Raw genomic sequence first — 18,712 nt, 5'->3', positions numbered from 1 at the left:
GGGGACTGGAATGCAAAAGCAGGAAGTCAAGAGATATCTGGAGTAAAAGGCAAGTTTGGTCTTGAGTACAAAATGAAGCAGGTGAAAGGCTAACAGAGTTTTGTCAAGAGAATACACTGGTCATAGCAAACACCCTCCTCCAACAACACAAGAGATGACTCTATACATGGACATCACCAAAGGGTCAACACCAAAATCAGACTGATTATATTCTTTGCAGTTGAAGATGGAGAAGGTCTATACAGTTGGCAAAAACAAGACTGGGAGCTGACTGTGATTCAGATGATGAACTCCTTATTGCAAAATTCAGACTTATATTGAAGAAAGTAAGGAAAACTACCAAGCCAGTAAGGTATGACCTAAATCAAATCTGTTATGATTATACAGTGGAAGTGACAAATACATTCAGGGGATTAGATCTGATAGACAGAGTGCCTGAAGAATTATGGAAGGAGGTTCGTGACACTGTACAAGAGGCAGTGATCAAGACCATCCCCAAGAAAAATAAATGCAGAAAGGCAAAATGGTTGTCTGAGGAGGCCTTACAAATAGCTGAGAAAACAAGAGAAGTGAAAGGCAAAGGAGAAAAGCAAAGATATATCCATCTGAATGAAAAGTTCCAAAGAATAGCAAGGACAGATAAGAAAGCCTTCCTAAGTGAACGATGCAAAGAAACAGAGGAAAACAATGGAATGGGAAAAACTAGAGATCTCTTCATGAAAATCAGAGATATTAAGGGAACATTTCATGCAAAGATAGGCACAATAAAGGACAGAAATGGTATGGACCTAACAGAAGCGTAAGATGTAAAGAAGTGGCAAGAATATACAGAAAAACTATACCAAAAAGATCTTCATGACCCAGATAACCACCATGGTGTGATCACTCAGCTAGAGCCAGACATCCTGGAGTAGGAAGTCGAGCAGGCCGTAGTTAGGAAGCATCACTACGGACAAAATTAGTGGAGGTGATGGAATTCCAGTTGAACTATTTCAAATCCTAAAAGATGATGCTGTTAGTATGTTGTACTCAATATGCCAGAAAATTTGGAAAACCCAGCAGTGGCCTCAGGACTGGAAAAGGTCAGTTTTCATTCCAATCCCAAAGAAGGGCAATACCAAAGAATGTTCAAACTACTGCACACTTGCCCTCATTTTACATGCTAGCAAAGTGAAGTCGCTCAGTCGTGTCCGACTCTTTGTGACCCTGTGGACTGTAGCCCGCCAGGCTCTTCTGTCCATGGGATTCTCCAGGCAAGAATACTGGAGTGGGTTGCCATTTCCTTCTCCAGGGGATCTTCCCAACCCAGGGATCGAACCCAGGCCTCCTGCATTGCAGGCAGACGCTTTATCCTCTGAGCCATCAGGGAAGCCCACATGCTAGCAAAGTAATGCTCAAAATTCTCCAAGCTATGTTTCAGTAGTTCATGAATTGAGAACTTCAGATGTTCAAGCTGGATTTGGAAAAGGCAGAGGAACCAAAGATCAAATTGCCAACATGTGTTGGATCATAGAAAAAGCAAGAGAGTTCCAGAAAAAACATCTACTTCTGTTTTATTGACTGCACCTTTGACTTTATGGCCTTTGACTGTATGGATCACAACAAATTGTGGAAAACTCTTAAAGAGATGGGAATACCAGACCACCTGACCTGCCTCTTGAGAAATCTGTATGCAGGTCAGGAAGCAACAGTTAGAACTGGACATGGAACAACAGACTGGTTCCAAATCGGGAAAGGAGTATGTCAAGGCTGTATACTGTCACCCTGCTTATTTAACTTATATGCAGAGTACATCATGACAAATGCTGGGCTGGATGAAGCAAAAGCTGAAATCAAGATTGCCGGGAGAAACATCGATAACCTCAGATATGCAGATGACACCACCCTTATGGCAGAAAGCGGGGAGGAACTAAGAGCTTCTTGATGAAGGCAAAAGACAAGAGTGAAAAAGCTGACTTAAAACTCAACATTCAGAAAACTAAGATTATGGCATCCAGTCCCATCATGGCAAATAGATGGGGAAACAATGAAAACAGTGACAGACTTTATTTCCTTAGGCTCCAAAATCACTGCAGATGGTGACTGCAGCCATGAAATGAAAAGATCCCTGCTCCTTGGAAAAATAGCTATGACAAACCTAGACAGAATATTAAAAGGCAGAGACATTACTTTACCGACAAAGGTCCGTTCAGTCAAAATATGCTTTTTTCAGTAGTGATGTATGGATGTGAGAGTTGGATCCTAAAGAAGGCTGAGCGCCAAAGCACTGATGCTTTTGAACTGTGGTGTTGTAGAAGACTCTCGAGAGTCCCTTGGACTGCAAGGAGATCAAACCATTCAATCCTAATGGAAATCAATCCTAAATATTCATTAAGAGTACTGCTTTTGAAGCTCCAATACTTTGGCCACCTGATGAGAAGAGCTGACTCCTTAGAAAAGACCCTTATGCTGGGAAAGACTGAAAGTAGGAGGAGAAAGGGATGACAGAGAATGAGATGGTTGGATGGCATCACTGACTCAATGGACGTAAGTTTGAGCAGGTTCTGGGAGATGGTGAAGGACAGGAGGGCATGTGGCGTGCTGCAGTCCATGGGGTCTCAGAGTTAGACATGACTGAGCAACTGAACAACAACAATTATTTTGGATGCTTTATGTTTATTACTGATTTAAATCTTTATAACTACCCTATGAAATAAATGCCTAGAACAGAGTTGGCATATAGTTGTTGCTGTTGTTTAGTCATTAAGTCCGGTCCAATTCTTTGCGACCCCATGAAGTGCAGAATGCCAGGCTCCTCTGTTCTCCACTGTCTACTGCTGTTTGCTCATATTCATGCCCACTGAGTCAGTGATGCTATCTAACCACTTCATCCTTTGCAATCCCCGTTTTTCTTCTGTCTTCCATCTTTCCCAGCAACAGGGTCTTTTTCAGTGAGTTGGCCTTTTGCATCTAGTGGCTAAAATACTGGAGCTTCAGCTTCAGTAACAATCCTTCTAATGGATATTCAAGGTTGATGTCTTTTAGGATTGACTGGTTTGATCTCCTTGCAGTCCTAGGGAGACTCAAGAGTCTTCTCCAGCACCACAATTTGAAAGTATCAATTTTTCGGTGCTCAGCCTTCTTTATGGTTCAGCTCTCACATCCACACAGGTATTTAATATTTATGAATAAATAATGATTTGTACCTAATTTGCAGATAAGGAAACAAGTTCCTAAATTATAGAGCTGGCTCAGAGTCACAGAACTAATATGTGGCAGAGTCAGAATTCAAACCCAGGAAATTACCTCATCTGCAGAGTCCACACAGTTAACCCTTCGCTCTTCTGCACGTGAAACATAAATGCTGCCTTTCTCTAAAGATACAAGCTATTATTGCTGTATATATGCAATAGAAAGATAAGGAAAAATTTGAAAAGGTAACTCTTAGCTTTCTTATTTATCCAGTTTTCAAAGTATATATAGAGTGTGTCATAATTTCCTTTCACCAACCAGAGTGTTACTTAATTTCTGAGCCTCATTTTCCAGGGATAATAATGATTTCTTGCTTTAGAGTTAAATAAATGGATATAAAGTGCTTAGAACAGTGTCTGATACACAGTAATGTGTATTACTTAATGTTATTACTTAATGTTCACTTAAAATGTCATTCTTTTATCATGGAAGAGAACAGTTCATACCAAAGTAATTACTGTTAAATACCTTGCACCCTGTATGACACCCAGAGGACAGCTAAACAGTTAACCACATCAACATAAATCATTAATGTTCATTACAAGTTATACTCTTTTGATTTTTACTCACAACACTGCCATATGTTTTCAGAAAATTTCTCATATTGCCTAAATACCTTTTCAATAATTAAGATCACTTTGTAGTATAGTCAAAAGACCTATTTAAAGAATTGTTCTTACCTCCCTTCTTTTCTGATTGGTAATTCTCTCCCCTATAACTCAGGAACCCTTTTCTACTTTCTTTTTCAAGATGCTAAAATGTATTACATAAGAAGCTTAATGGTAACCGACATATTTAATCACTTAAAATCAAGAGAATCTCTGAATACCCATGTAACTGTCAAAGGCATTTTATACCCTTCCAACCTTAAGAACAACAGCAACTTGCACACTTTTGCCTCAAATTACATGGATTTTCTTTAAGATTATGGAACATATTGCAAAAGCAGCATATAATTTTCCAACACAATAATTCTTTTGCAGTTGAAAGGCATCCTGTAATATTATCAGCATCAAAGGGAAAAGGCCCCCAATTTTCACTGTGACAAAGCTTTTGGGGGGAAGTTTTTTCCTCAGTAAACAGCAATTTTCACATGCATAACTGTAAAACATACGGGATAACATAACTAATCATTCTTGACCCTAGACCATTACAAAGCAATGAATTATCATTCAACTTACATTAAAAAAAAATAGAAAATAGTTTAAAAATGATTTATAAGGAAAAAAGAAGAGCAGTGTACTTTTATTAATACTTAAATCCCTAGTGGCTTCCCTGGTAGCCAATGGTTAAGAATCCAGCTGTCAATGCAGGAGACGCAAGAGAAGCGAGTTCGACCCCTGGGTTGGTAAGATCCCCTGCAGAAGGAAATGGTAACCCACTCCAGTATTCTCCCCTGGAAAATTCCATACAGTGCATGGGGTCACAAAGATTCGGACACAACTGAGCTACTGAGCACACACAAAGTCCCTATTAATAAAACACTGATGGAGGACTTCCCTGGTGGCTTAATGGTTAAGAATCTGCCAACCCCTGGTCAGGGAACTAAGATCCCACATGACACCAGGCAGCTAAGTCTGTGTACAACAATGAAGACCTAGCACAGCTCCCTCCCCGCCACCAAAAAAAAAAAAATGCTGCTGGGAAATGATGACTCAATTACTTTTATTTTTATATAGTAATTTATTAGGCAACAGACTTAATGGTATATGAAATGAATGTCTTTCAAGCTACTTCTGTGCTTTATATGTCTTTAATGCATTCTAAAAGATCGCAATTAGTTAATAAGAATTTTTCAGAATCAGGACCTTAAGTAAGTACTACGTTTACAAAAACTAAAATAAGGAAACAGTATTTACTAAATCAACATGTATTGTAAACTTAGCAGCCTGCGATTTAGCAATATTTTATCCCAACAACTAATTATGTAGGAGGTGTTAAATTCAAAGTCTTCTGAACTTGGAAAAGTGCATGTAATAAATGTGCCTTTTTACAAAATTAGATACAGAATAGTATTTGTCAAATGCAATTTTATTCTCCAACTGTTCAGTGACATTGTTGAAAAACAGACTTAAGAAAATACATGGTAATTCAAATTAGAAAGCAAGATTATGAACTTTAAAAGTGTTTTTGAAAAAAAAAAACTGATAAGTATGGTAAGTAGTAAGGTTTTCCCTTATAATTTTCTCCTTCTCAACTCTATCGGAAATTCTACTAAGACAAACAGAATAAGAAAAATAAGTTTTATCTCCATACACCATATATAATCTAGATCTCTTCAAAATTAAAACAGAGAATAGTAATTATCTCTGACCTCTGTACTACTTCATTAACTGTACATGAATAAGGCTTCCACTGAAATCCAGAAAACTGAAAATTATGCCTCTGAACAACTGTAAACCCTTTTGGATGGCAATTATGAGAAGTCTGATATAATGGGAGAGTCTTGAGGGGCAGAGGATATGTCATCAAGCCTAGATTTTACACTTACTAATTGTGTGTTTCAGGCAAATCACTTGACTATAACTAAGAATTGGTTTGCTCAGCTGCAAATATAAAGATAATACTACCTACCTTATGGGACTGCTGAGAGGATAACACAGATAAGATTCAAAAGCAATTATACAGTGTGAAGTATAAATTAGTATAAAACAGTACATGGAAAAAAAGCAGGGGAGGGAGAAAGTGTTAGTCACTCAGTCATGTCTGACTTGCAACCCATGGATTATAGCCCGCCAGGCTCCTCTGTCCATGGAATTCTCCAGGCAAGAACACTGGAGTGGGTGGACACTCTCTTCTCCACGGGATCTTCCCAATCCAGGAATCAAACCCAGGTCTCCTGCATTGCACGCAGAGTCTTTACCGTCTGAGCCAATGAGTAAGAGTTCATTGGGTGAGGCAGGAAGGGGCACAGTGGACGAGGGAGAGAGAGCAGTGGCAGGAACGAGGCCTCACTGGAGCAGGTTTAAGAGAGATAATAGGAAGGGAGAGATCGGAGAAAGGAAGCAAAGGCAAAGTTCTGAAACAGTTTCTGCTGCAAAGAACAAAAGAGTTGGGGCAAGAGGTGGCAGAAATGCGTTCAGAGAAAGGGTATTTTCAAAGATGGGAGAAATAATGGCATATCATAATGCAGAAAGGAGTAATGCAGATCCTAGAAATTCAACCATTTCTTTAAACAGGAAGTTGAGTGGTAAAGAATCCACCTGCCAATGCAGGAGACACAGGTTTGATCCCTGGTCTGGGAGGGCCCACAAGATGCAGAGCAACAAAGCCCTTGCATGTGCCGTAATTACTGAAGCCCGCGCCCTAGAGCCTGTTCTCAGCAACGAGAAGATACTGCAATGAGAAGCACATGCACCGCAACTAGAAAAGCCCAAGCGGCAACGAAGACCTAGCACAGTCAATAAATTAATTAAATTAAATAAAAGTAGAGAGATGATGACTCAAAGAAACCCAATGAACCAAATGAAAAGACCCGAGAAGAGAGAGAAAAAAAAAAGCCATCACTGTTTTGACCTTTGGCAGCAGAAGCAGGAAATCAATATTGACACAGATAAGAAAATGAACTTTAATTTTAAAAACACAGACTGGCACAACAATCCTTGGTGCCCCAGACACAACAGAGTCCATACCCATTGGCTAACTCCACCCTACAGGCCTTCGCCAAGTGTTCTCAAGAAAGAACACACACAAGGCAGGAGAGGCAAGAGCCACCCGCGAGGCACAAGCGCAAGTGGCTTACTCGAGTCAGGAGGCAGGGCTGAAGCAGGAGAGAATCCCTGGAGGGAGTCTAGAGTTCACAGTGAGTGCCAGGCAGCAGCCATCCACAACTCAGGAGAGGAACAGGAAGACTGAGAGAGACCATTCCCAATACGAAGTTCAAGGACAGGGAAGGAGAGCTGAGACAAATCCTAGTCAGATTCAGATCCTAAGTTCTGCTACAGGGGCAGTTCTGATCCTGCTCAAACCACCCGAAGCCCAAGGTAAAATGAAACACAAAAGCAATAGCAAGCAAAAAAAAACTCAGCTCAGTTACAGACTAGAGTGACTCAGAGACCACATGCCCATCCCTGAGAATATATTCTTTAGTTCAATCTCTACTTTTCATTTACAAACAATTTTGGCATTCAAAAAAAAAAATTATAAGACATGCAAAGAAGCAAGAGAATTTGCTCCACCATGAAGAAAGGATACAGAAGTGAAATAGGAGGGAAAGGAGCAGGGCACAACCTTTGAAAGAATGACATAGCTCCTGAGGATACCACAAAAACTGGTTAGAACCTATTAGGCCCCAGATGGAGAAGATCTGACTTCCAGTAGACCCTGAGCCTCATTACACATTTATTGTGATACATTAGCAAGCTATATGACATACCCACCTGTGCCATGACAGTTCCAAGGCTAAGCATAAAAGGCCAAAAAAGTAGGTGGTGGCCCAATTCCTGAATACCAGCCCTTCCTTGAAATAGTTGGAATAATCCCCCCACTTACTAGCCTATGAAATTACTCAGCCCATAAAAACTCACCATACCACATTTCTGGGTTGCTCTTATCTTTTGAGAGGGACCACATCCTGTCTTATGGAATGTGTATCTCCCCGGGCCTCCTGCCAGCTGAGATGGACCACACTCTGTCTATGGAGTGTGTATCTCTCTCAACAAATCTATCTCTTACCTATCACTTTGCCTCTTGCTGAATTCCTTCTGTACTGAGACATAAAGAGCCTGAGCTTCATTAAGTCCTGAGACCTGGTATGCAATTTCAATTAAAAGTGGATTCAAGGCCCAGTCCATGGGTTCAAGTCCCAGCTGAGTTGTGCCACTTCAGAACCAGACTCAGAGACAGATGTTAGACCCAGATGTTAGAATTATCAGACAGGGACTTTAAAAAGAGTGTATTTAGAGAAACTACTGGAAGAAGTAGTGAAGACTAGAAAGGAAAAGATGAAAGAAAGGTGAAAGCTATATAAAAAAAGAGCCAGGAAAAATGCTAGATAGAAAAATTAGATAATAAAGAGAAAGAATTTTTTAACGAGTTTATCAGGAGATGGACAAAGCAGAAGGGAAAATAAAATCAGTGAACTTAAAGACAAGTTCACAGAAATTATGCAAACTGAAATAAAAATTGGGAAAAAAAAAAACTACAGGAAAAAAGAATAGAACAACCAATACCTGCAGTACAATCTTATATGTAATCAGAATCCCAAATAGAGAAGAAAGAATGAAGCAGAAAAAAAAAAAAAAAGTGAAGACATAATGGCTGAAAACATTCCAAAACAAACGAAAGATACCAACCAAAAATCCAAGAAGCTCAATTAACCCTACATAGGATAAAGGCAAAGTAATCACATTTTAGGCAAATGCCAAAGAAACCACTAAAATCACAAGATAATGAAAAAATTTTGAAAGCAACCAAAGGAAAAGCGCAGAGGACGGTCCTGGAAGCCATTACTTCAACCAGCGCCAACTCAGTCTCCTGAGGCAGCGGCAGGTTATGATATGGCCTGTGCATCTTCACACCTGCCGAGTTACCTTCACCCGCCACCTGGGCCCTGGCCAATTCGTCCTTCCTGTGCTCCTTTGCTTAGCCGGCTACTCACTAACCATGACAAGCATTTCTGGGCAAAGTGCACAGTTACTGCTTTTTTTTTTTTCCTTCTTTGAACTAAAACAGAAACAAACTGTTTTCTCCAGTGGTTTCTGTAGCGGTGCTGAGCCAGAACATCCCAGCGGCTTTCCCTCCGGGCGTGGGGGCGGGAAGGGGGGGGAGCGGTGGATGAGCTGGTAATCAGCCCATTACTCACACAAGGAAACTGAGGCCTGTGGAGAGGCAGCCACAGACAGGTGAGGACTCCCAGCCCCACCAGCTCCCACGCCCAGTAGGTCCCGGATCCCTGCAGCCTCCGCCTTTGGGGTTGTTCTAGAAAAGTCCCTGGGCCACCTGGCAGGACTTCCAGCTCTGAAATGGGTGGCGAGATCCTCCTTCCCCCCACACAGGGAGCACCTAGAGCCGCTTCCCAAATAGGCCTGTTCCTTTCACACCTGTTGGATCCCACCAGAAAAAGATACCCCACGTCCAAGGGCAAAGGAGAAGCCCCAGTAAGACAGCAGGAGGGGCAAAGTCACGTTTAGAATCAAACCCCATAGCTGCCAGAGAGGCTCAGAGGGCTCAAACAAACCTTGTGCACACCAGGGCTCAGAGACCCCACAGGGACTGAACCAGAACTGTGTCTGAGTGTCTCTTGCAGAGGGACAGGTCAGCAGTGCCCTGCTGCAGACAGGGGCTCTGGGTGCAGCAGACCTGGGCTCAGCATAAGCCCTCTTGGAGGAGGTCGCCATTAACCCCACCACAGGGCCACCAGAACTTACACAGGACTGGGGAAAACAGACTCTTGGAGGGCACAAACAAAACCCTGTACTCACCAGAACCCAGGAGAATGTGACCCCACAAGAGACTGACCCAGACTTGCCCATGAGTGTCCAGGAGTCTCTGGCAGAGGTATGGGTTGGCGTTGGCCTGATGTAGGGTTGGGGGCACTGAGTACAGCAGTTCGAGCATGGGACCTTTCGAAGGAGGTCACCATTATCTTCATCACCTCCACCATAGTTTGTCCTTAGGAAAAACAACAGGGAGGAAACACAGCCCCACCCATCAACAGAAAATGGGATTAAAGATTTATTGAGCATCAGAACAAGACTCAATTTCCCCCTCAGTCAGTCTCTCCCATAAGGAAGCTTCCATAAGCCTCATATCCTTCTCCATCAGAGGGCAGATGGAATGAAAACCACAATCACAGAAAACTAACCAATCTAATCACATGGACCACAGCCTTGTCTAACTCAATGAAACTATAAGCCATGCTATGTAGGGCCACCCAAGAAGGACCTGTCATGGTGGACAGATCTGACAAAACGTGGTCCACTGGAGAAGGGAATGGCAAACCACTTCAGTATTCTTGTCTTGAGAACCCTATAAAAAGGCAAAAAGATAGGACACTGAATGATGAACCCCCCAAGTGGGTAGGTGCCCAATATGCTACTGGAGATCAATGGAGAAATAACTCCAGAAAGAATGAAGAGGCAGAGTCAAAGCAAAAACAATGCCCGGTTGTGGATGTGACTGGTGATGAAAGTAAAATCCGATGCTATAAAGAACAATGTTGCATAGGAACCTAGAATGTTAGGTCCATGAATGAAGGTAAATTAAAAGTGGTCAAACACGAGATAGCAAGAGTGAACATCGACATTTTAGGAATCAGTGAACTAAAATGGACTGGAATGGGTGAATTTAACTCAGATGACCATTATATTCACTACTGTGGGCAAAAATCCATCAGAAGAAATGGAGTCCATCACAGTCAACAAAGGAGTCCTAAATGAGGTACTTGGATGCAAACTCAAAAAGAACAGAATGATCTCTGTTCATTTCCAAGGCAAACCATTCAATATCACGGTAATCCAAGTCTATGCCCCAACCAGTAATGCTGAAGAAGCTGAAGTTGAACAGTTCTATGAAGACCTATAAGACCTTCTAGAACTAACACCCAAAAAAGATGTATTTTTCATTATAGCGGGGCTGGAATGCAAAGTAGAAAGTCAAGAGATACTAGGAGTAACAGGCAAATTTGACCTTGGAGTACAAAATGAAGCAGGTGAAAGGCTAAGAGTTTTGCCAAGAGAACCCACTGGTCATAGCAAACACCCACTTCCAACAACACAAGAGAAGACTCTACACATGGACATCACCAGATGGTCAATACTAAAATCAGACTGATTATATTCTTTGCAGCCAAAGATGGAGAAGCTCCATACAGTAAGCAAAAATAAGACCAGCAGGTGACTGTGACGCAGATCATGAACTCCTTATTGCCAAATTCAGACTTAAATTGAAGAAAGTAGGGAAAACCACTAGACCATTCAGGTATGACCTAAATCAAATCCCTTATGATTATACAGTGGAAGTGAGAAATAGATTCAAGGGATTAGACCTGATAGACACAATGCCTGAAGAACTATGGACACAGGTTCATGACATTGTACAGGAGGCATGTTCAAGACCATTCCCAAGAGAAAGAAATGCAAAAAGGAAAACAGTTGTCTGAGGAGGCCTTACAAATAGCTGAGAAAAGAAAAGATGCAAAAGGCAAACAAGAAAAGGAAAGATATACCCATTTGAATGTAGAGTTCCAAAGAACAGCAAGGAGATATAAGAAAGACTTCCTCAGTGATCGATGCAAAGAAACAGAGGGAAAAAAATAGAACGGGAAAGACTAGAGATCTCTTCAAGAAAATTAGAGACACCAAGGGAACATTTCATGCAAAGATGGGCATAATAAAGGACAGAAATGGTATGGACCTAACAGAAGCAGAAAATATTAAGAGGTGGCAAGAATATACAGAAGAACGATACAAAAAAGATCTTCATGACCCAGATAATCATGATGGTGTAATCACTCACCTAGAGCCAGACATCCTGGAATGCAAAGTCAAGTGGACCTTACGAAGCATCACTACAAACAAAGAAGTGGAGGTGATGGAATTCCAACTGAGCTATTTCAAATCCTAAAAGACGATGCTGTAAAAGTGCTGCACTCAATATGCCAGCAAATTTGGAAAACTCTGCAGTGGCCACAGGACTGGAAAAGGTCAGTTTTCATTCCAATCCCAAAGAAGGGCAATGCAAAGAATGTTCAAACTACCACACAATTTCATTAATCTCATACACTAGCAAAAAAAATGCCCCAAATTCTCCAAGCCAGATTTCAACAGTACGTGAACCATGAATTTCAAGATGTTCAAGCTGGATTTAGGAAAGGCAGAGGAACCAGAGATCAGATTGCCAACATCTGTTGGATCATCAGAAAAGCAAGAGAGTTCCAGAAGTTCATCTACTTCTGCTTTATTGACTACGCCAAAGACTCTGACTGTGTGGATCACACAAAACTGTGGAAAATTCTTAAAGAGATGGGACTACCAGACAAACCTGACCTGCCTCCTGAGAAATCTGTATGCAGGTCAAGAAGCAACAGTTAGAACTGGACATGGAACAACAGACTGGTTCCAAATCGGGAAAGGAGTACATCAAGGCTGCATATTGTCATACTGCTTATTTAACTTATATGCAGAGTATATCATGAGAAATGCTGGGCCGGAAGAAGCATAAGCTGGAATCAAGATTGCTGGGAAAAATATCAATAACCTCAGATATGTAGATGACACAACCCTTATGGCAGAAAACGAAGAAGAACTCAAGAGCCTCTTGATGAAAGTGAAAGAGGAGAGTGAAAAAGTTCACTTAAAACTCAACATTAAGGAAACAAAGATCATGGCATCCAGTCTCATCACTTCATGCCAAATAGATAGGAAAACAATGGAAACAGTGAGAGACTTTATTTTTGGGGGCTCCAAAATCACTGCAGATGGTGACTGCAGCCATGAAATTAAAAGACGCTTGCTCCTTGGAAGAACAGTGATGACCAACCTAGACAGCATATTAAAAAGCAGAGACATTACTTTGCCAACAAAGATGGCAAAGTAATAAGAAAGCCACACACCAATAAGAAAGGTGTGTGGCTACAGAAATATCAAATTAGACTTCAGGAAGAATACTGTCAGAAATACAGAGGGGAAAGTCATAATGATCAAAGATTCAAATTCATAAAGACATAATCTTTATGCACACACACACACAAATATGCACCCAATAAAAATGATCCCAAATAAATAAAACAAAATTAACAAAACTAAAGAGGAAAACACAAATCCACAATCACAGTTGAAGACGTTATGTCCTTCTCTCAGAAACTGATAAAAATCATCCAAAAAAAAATCATAAGGATATAAAGTATCTGAATACTATCAACTTGATCTAACAGATATTTATAGAACACTATATTCAATAAAAGCCAAATACATATTTTTCAAGGGCATGGGAATATTCACTAAGGTAGATCATATGTTAGGCCATAAAAATGTTTTAATTAATATAAAGGAAAGAAATCATACCAAATGTATTTTCTAATCACAACAGAATTAAATTAGAAATCAATAATAGAAAGTTCTGAATATTTTCCAATGTTTAGAAATTAAACAATGTACTTCCTAGTAGCCCACTGTCAAAGAAAATATTACGTGAGAAACTTTTATATAATTTGAGTATACACAAATCAAAATTTGGAGAAAGCAGTTAAAGCAGTTTTCTTAGCTTAGAGCGAAATTTATAGCTTTAAGTGACTCTGTTAAGAACATAAGAAGACAGGTGTACATTCAATGATGAATGGTTCTACATTAATAAACAAGGAAAATAAAAGCAAATAAGTAGAAGAAAGGATATTATAAAACTAAAAACAGAAATCAACTGAAGAGAAATGAACAAACAATATAAAAATGTCAACAAAGTAAAAGTTTGTTCTTGGCAAACAAGATGAAAGAAATAGAAAAACTCTAGTGAGCCTCATCAGGAAAAAATCAAGAGAAAACACAAATTACCAATATAAAGAATCAAAGGGAAAACATAATTACATAATTTATAGCAATAAAGGACTAATAAGGCAACAGTATGAACATTTTGGAGTCGGTTGCCATTTCCTTCTCCAGGAGATCTCCCCGACCCAAGGATCAAACCTGGGTCTCCCGCATTGCAGGCAGACTCTCGACCCTCTGAGCCATCGGGGAAGCCCTGAAGTATATTAGACTTCTTAAATGAAACGGACAAATTCTTGAAAAAATATAATTCACCTATGTTGACAAAACAGAAAATAGAAACTCTAAACAGCCCTATAGCCTCTAAAAATAAACTCATAACTGCAAAACTTCCCACAAAGAAAAGTTCAGGCCCAGTTTATTTCCCTGAAACTCCAATACTTTGGCCACCTCATGTGACGAGTTGACTCACTGGAAAAGATTCTGATGCTGGGAGGGATTGGGGTTGGGAGGAGACGGGGACGACAGAGAATGAGATGGCTGGATGGCATCACCGTCTCAATGGATATGAGTTTGAGTGAACTCCGGAAGTTGGTGATGGACAGGGAGGCCTGGCGTGCTGTGATTCATGGGGTCGCAGAGAGTCGGACACGACTGAGTGACTGAACTGAACTGAAATTATATTAAACATTTAAATAATTAACAATAGCGATCTTATACAAACTTTTTCAGAAAAGAGAGAAAATGGAGCTATTTCCCAATTATTTTTGGAGCCGGAATAACCACACTAAATTTAAACACTGAGGCTTCCCTGGTGGCTCAGACAGTACATGCAAGCAATCTAAATTAACCAAAATAAAATTTAAAAGTAGAATAAAATTATTTAACTTTATGTGACTTTAAAACTGATTGTGAACCTACAGTAATCAAGACAAAAGTATTAGTAAAAGGATAAACAAATATATTAAACAGAATATAGTCCAAAAATAGATGCATCTTGCCAAGACAATCCAATGGAGAGAGGAAAATGTTTTCAACACATGATGAACACTGGATATCCTTACTGAAGGAAAACCAAAAACATGACTTCCTATATCACAGGATACACAATTCCCAGGCAGCACATTAGTAAAGAATCCGCCTGCCAATGTAGGAGACACAAGAGACGCGGGTTTGATCTCTGGGTCAGAAAGATCCCCTGGAATAGGAAACCCACTCCAGTATTCCTGCCTGGAAAATTCCATGGCCAGAGGAGCCTGGCGGGCTCTAGTTCATGGGGTCACAAAGAGTCAGACACGACTGAGCACACATGCATGCGAAGGTAAAAGCAAACGACATATCTTCTAGAAGAATACATAGGAGATTGTTTTCATGATCTTCCTAGAGAAGACACAGAAAGCACTAATCATAAAACAAAAATCTGATAAATTACAGTTCACCAGAACAAAAAACTTCTCGAAAAATACCACTGGGAAAATGAGCTGGCAAGCCACAGACTAGCAGAAAATACATACACTTATATACATACGAGATCAAGGAAATATGTAATTTTTTCAAAAGAGACTTCACACACACAAAATTATACAAATGGTTAAAATCACATTAAAAATGAGCTTAACACCATCGGCCATGAGAGAAATACAAAACCACAGTGAGATATCACTGTGAACACAGGAGAACTGTGCAGTGCAGTGGTTCTCAATGAGATAGGGAGGTTTGCCATTTTTACAACCAGGAGGCATTTTTAGTTGTTACTGGCATCTAGAATGCTGCGAACCATCCTACAATGCACAGGATAACCCCACAGAACAATTATCCTGCCCAAAATGTCAATGGTGGCAAAACTGAAAAACTCCTAGGAGATTAATTTAAAGAGACTAATAGCATCAAATGATGGGGAAGATGTAGAGCAACTGGAACTCTTGGATATATTACTAGAGGGGACACAAAACAGTTCATTCATTTTGTTTGACGTTCAACAGATATTACTGTACTAAGCGCAAATAACTTCTTGTCAAATTAAATGCGAAATGGCTTACAGGGCCGTGCATGATCTAAAGCCAGTGTACTTCTCCGACCTCATATCTCCGTTAACCGAGGCACAAGAATGATACAGTACTAAAAAATTTTTCCAAAATGTCTACTTGATTTTACTGACAGAAATCTTAAAAATCCTGAGACAAAAGAAACCTTAACATCATTTAGCTCAACTTTTTACCTAGAGGAGGGATAATAATACATTCTTGACTGTGAAACATCTACTGTCTCACACTGTTATGGCAAAATCTCACAGATTTATCTAATAAAAACTTGAGAAACAACCTATGTTATAAAAGTAATGATCCTCTACTCTTTTTGTAAACTGAGTTAACTGGAGATTATTCCAGTTATTCGTTTCCTTAAGAAACCTCAAAATATAAGCTGAAAAAATTAACATGGTAGTTTAGAAAGATACTATCTCTTTATAAATACCACAACCCATTTCACAAAGGAATGAAATCAGTGAAATACAAGTCTATAACTGGCCTAAATCAGAATTATTCAATAAAGATATAATGTAAACTATAAATGCAAGCCATATACACAATGTTTACAAAGCAGATGGATGAAGTCAATTTTGATAATACATTCAGGGTATACGCGACCCCATGAACTGTAGCCTGCCAGGCTCATCTGTCCATGGAATTCTCCAGGCAAGGATACTGGAGTGGACTGCCATTCCTTTCTCCAGGAGGTCTTCCCAACCCAGGGATCAAATCTAGGTCTCCTGTCTTATAGGACAATTCTTTACCATCTGAGCCACCAGGGAAGCCCGGCAATTCTGATAGTATATTTACTGTATATGTATGAAATATGTAAAACAGCCAATATATCCAAAACATTGTCACTTCAATATTTAATAAACATAAAAATTTTAGATTATTTTATATTCTTTTTCTGTACTAAGCCTTCAAAACCCAATGTCTGTTTTATACTTATAGAACACCTCATTTTCAACTAGCCAAGTTTCAGGTGCATAATAGCCACATGTAGCTAGTGTTTACTGGATGCTAATGTCGCTTACTACATGACACACTTCAAGGAAATTCACGTGGATTATTTCATTTAATACTCCTTGAGGTTGCTCAGTGGTAAAGAATCTATCTGCCAATGCAGGAGGCACAGGTTTGATCCCTGGGTGGGGAAGATCCCCTGGAGAAGGAAACGGCAACCCACTCCAGTATTTCTTGCCTGGAAAATTCCATGGACAGAGGAGCCTGGCGAGCTACAGTCCATGCTCACAAAGAATGGAACATGACTTTAGCCAACACAAGGAACATATAGGGGAAAATAACTTGCCCGAATTCCCAAGGTTAGTTAGTGGTAGAATCAGGATTTTAAACCAATCATTATGACTCAGATATGGTCCAAATCACTATGCAATCGCATCTCAAATCAACTTCTTTCTTTTACAATATTACTGAAACTTTCAATTAACCAAATTAATACTTTTGATTCCTGTTTGATATCATATATTCATTGTATAGAAACCTGTATTTCTGGTCACATAAAAAAACCCGATTTTCCTCCTGCAATTTAGAATCAGAATTGAAAACAAAAGACTTACCATTAAAATCAGTTTTTGATACTTTTGTTTTAGGTCTGACACACTTGCAGATGGGTCTGCTCCCAGAATGCTGTACCAATCCTTTTTTGGTATCTGCTCAAACGCCATCATCCCTTGAACAAGAAGTAGTCCTTTTCAGATCAGCTGAATAGAAATATTGACAATTCATTACAGTTTGCGTATACCTGGGAAATAACTAGGTACAGCTTCCCTAAGTTCTGTAATATTAAGTCATGATAATAATGCAAGCCTGAAGAAACAAATATTTTCACTTGAAACGCCCCAAGAATTTCACGTTTAAGTACACAGACAAGTGTGGAAAAATCTGTTAGCTGTTTCATGATATACGCTTATATCTTAAATTAACGAATATACAACAGCGTAAGAAAAAAAAAAATTCGATAATGAACCAGAGCGGTGGATGACCCTCTAAAAAAGGTGTTTCTGCTAGTCTCTTGGCAAAAGTGACACACAGTAGGTACTCACTAAACATACTAGAGTTTAATAAGTGTTTATAAAACGAATAAATATTCTTAAAAAGCAAAACGAAGAATTAAAATCAATCACTTCTTGTCTTTCAGGTTATCTTCAAAGAATAACACGCCAAATTAGCCAGTCAGCACCGGCAGGTGGAGAGCAACAGTCCCTCAGTTACTGGACAGGCGCTCAGACCTCGCAAAGAGCTCCTGAAACTGTTCAAGGGAAGACGTGACAGCCCTCCCGAACCGAAGAGAACCCGCCAGGAGCCCCAGAACCCGGCAACTTCTTCCCATAGCCGCGAACTCAACGAGACATCCGGGGCTTCCTCAAAACTGGGACTCGGAAATCCACTGCACTCACAGTGCGCTGTGTCGCCCAGCCACAGACTCGTACCCTCTCCTGGATCCACTCGATCGCAAACTTACCGACAGTAGAGCCACTAGAGCCCACTCCTCGCCCGTAGTCTGCCAAACGTCGGAACCGGCTTCTGCTTCCGCCGGAAGTCACTGCCCTAACGCGGGCAAGTTTCCAGCCGAGCCGCAATGGCGGAGGCACCGATCGGAAGCGCCGCTCCGCCCTCTGGACGCGGTAGCTATGGTAACCCATTCGCCTCTAGCTCTGGAGTTTACCAACAGTAAGTACCAGCGCGGTGGGAACAGGCTTCCTTCGCCTCGTTCTAACTCGCTCTTGTCCTGGCTCCCAGACTGTCGTTTCTCTCCTCTTCCTCAGCGAGCACCCCGAGAAGCTCCCTCTAAGCTTCCTCCGCCTTCCCCAAAACTCCCCCCACATAACCTACCCACTGCAGCTCCCTGTCCTTTCCCGGTTAACGACTGCAGTGCTATGACGGGGGCTGAGGACTGGGGGCTACGGTGGGGGTACAATTGGGATTAGAGCGGGTGGAGGTCGATGAGAAGGCTGACGAGAACTGATTCCTCCCTTCTCCCTAGACTTCCTTTGGAATGTTCTCATTCCA

At 40.6% G+C, this 18,712-nt stretch overlaps 1 protein-coding gene across 2 annotated transcripts in view; it reads right to left on the bottom strand.

The window, feature by feature from the left end:
• DNAJC24 (DnaJ heat shock protein family (Hsp40) member C24) overlaps positions 1-18,345 on the bottom strand; it is a 73,326-nt gene extending 54,981 nt beyond the window's left edge. Inside the window, exons 1-2 of one of the 2 annotated variants that reach the window (XM_055423781.2) lie at positions 18,165-18,345; positions 17,260-17,372 (exon numbers count right to left, since the gene is read on the bottom strand). In XM_055423781.2, coding sequence (XP_055279756.2) covers positions 17,260-17,372; positions 18,165-18,345 — 294 coding nt within the window. Of the gene's footprint in view, positions 1-17,259; positions 17,404-18,164 lie in introns of both variants that reach the window. The other variant, XM_055423782.2, reaches the window with a different exon arrangement.
• Between the last annotated feature and the right edge of the window lie 367 nt (positions 18,346-18,712).

Source organism: Moschus berezovskii, chromosome 14 (genome assembly GCF_049115385.1).
Source record: "Moschus berezovskii isolate FMDL1 chromosome 14, NW_MosBer_1.0, whole genome shotgun sequence".
NCBI classification, from domain to species: Eukaryota; Metazoa; Chordata; class Mammalia; order Artiodactyla; family Moschidae; genus Moschus; species Moschus berezovskii.
The sequence above is the reverse complement of the archived record's forward strand: the minus strand, read 5'-3'. Positions and strand labels throughout refer to the sequence as shown.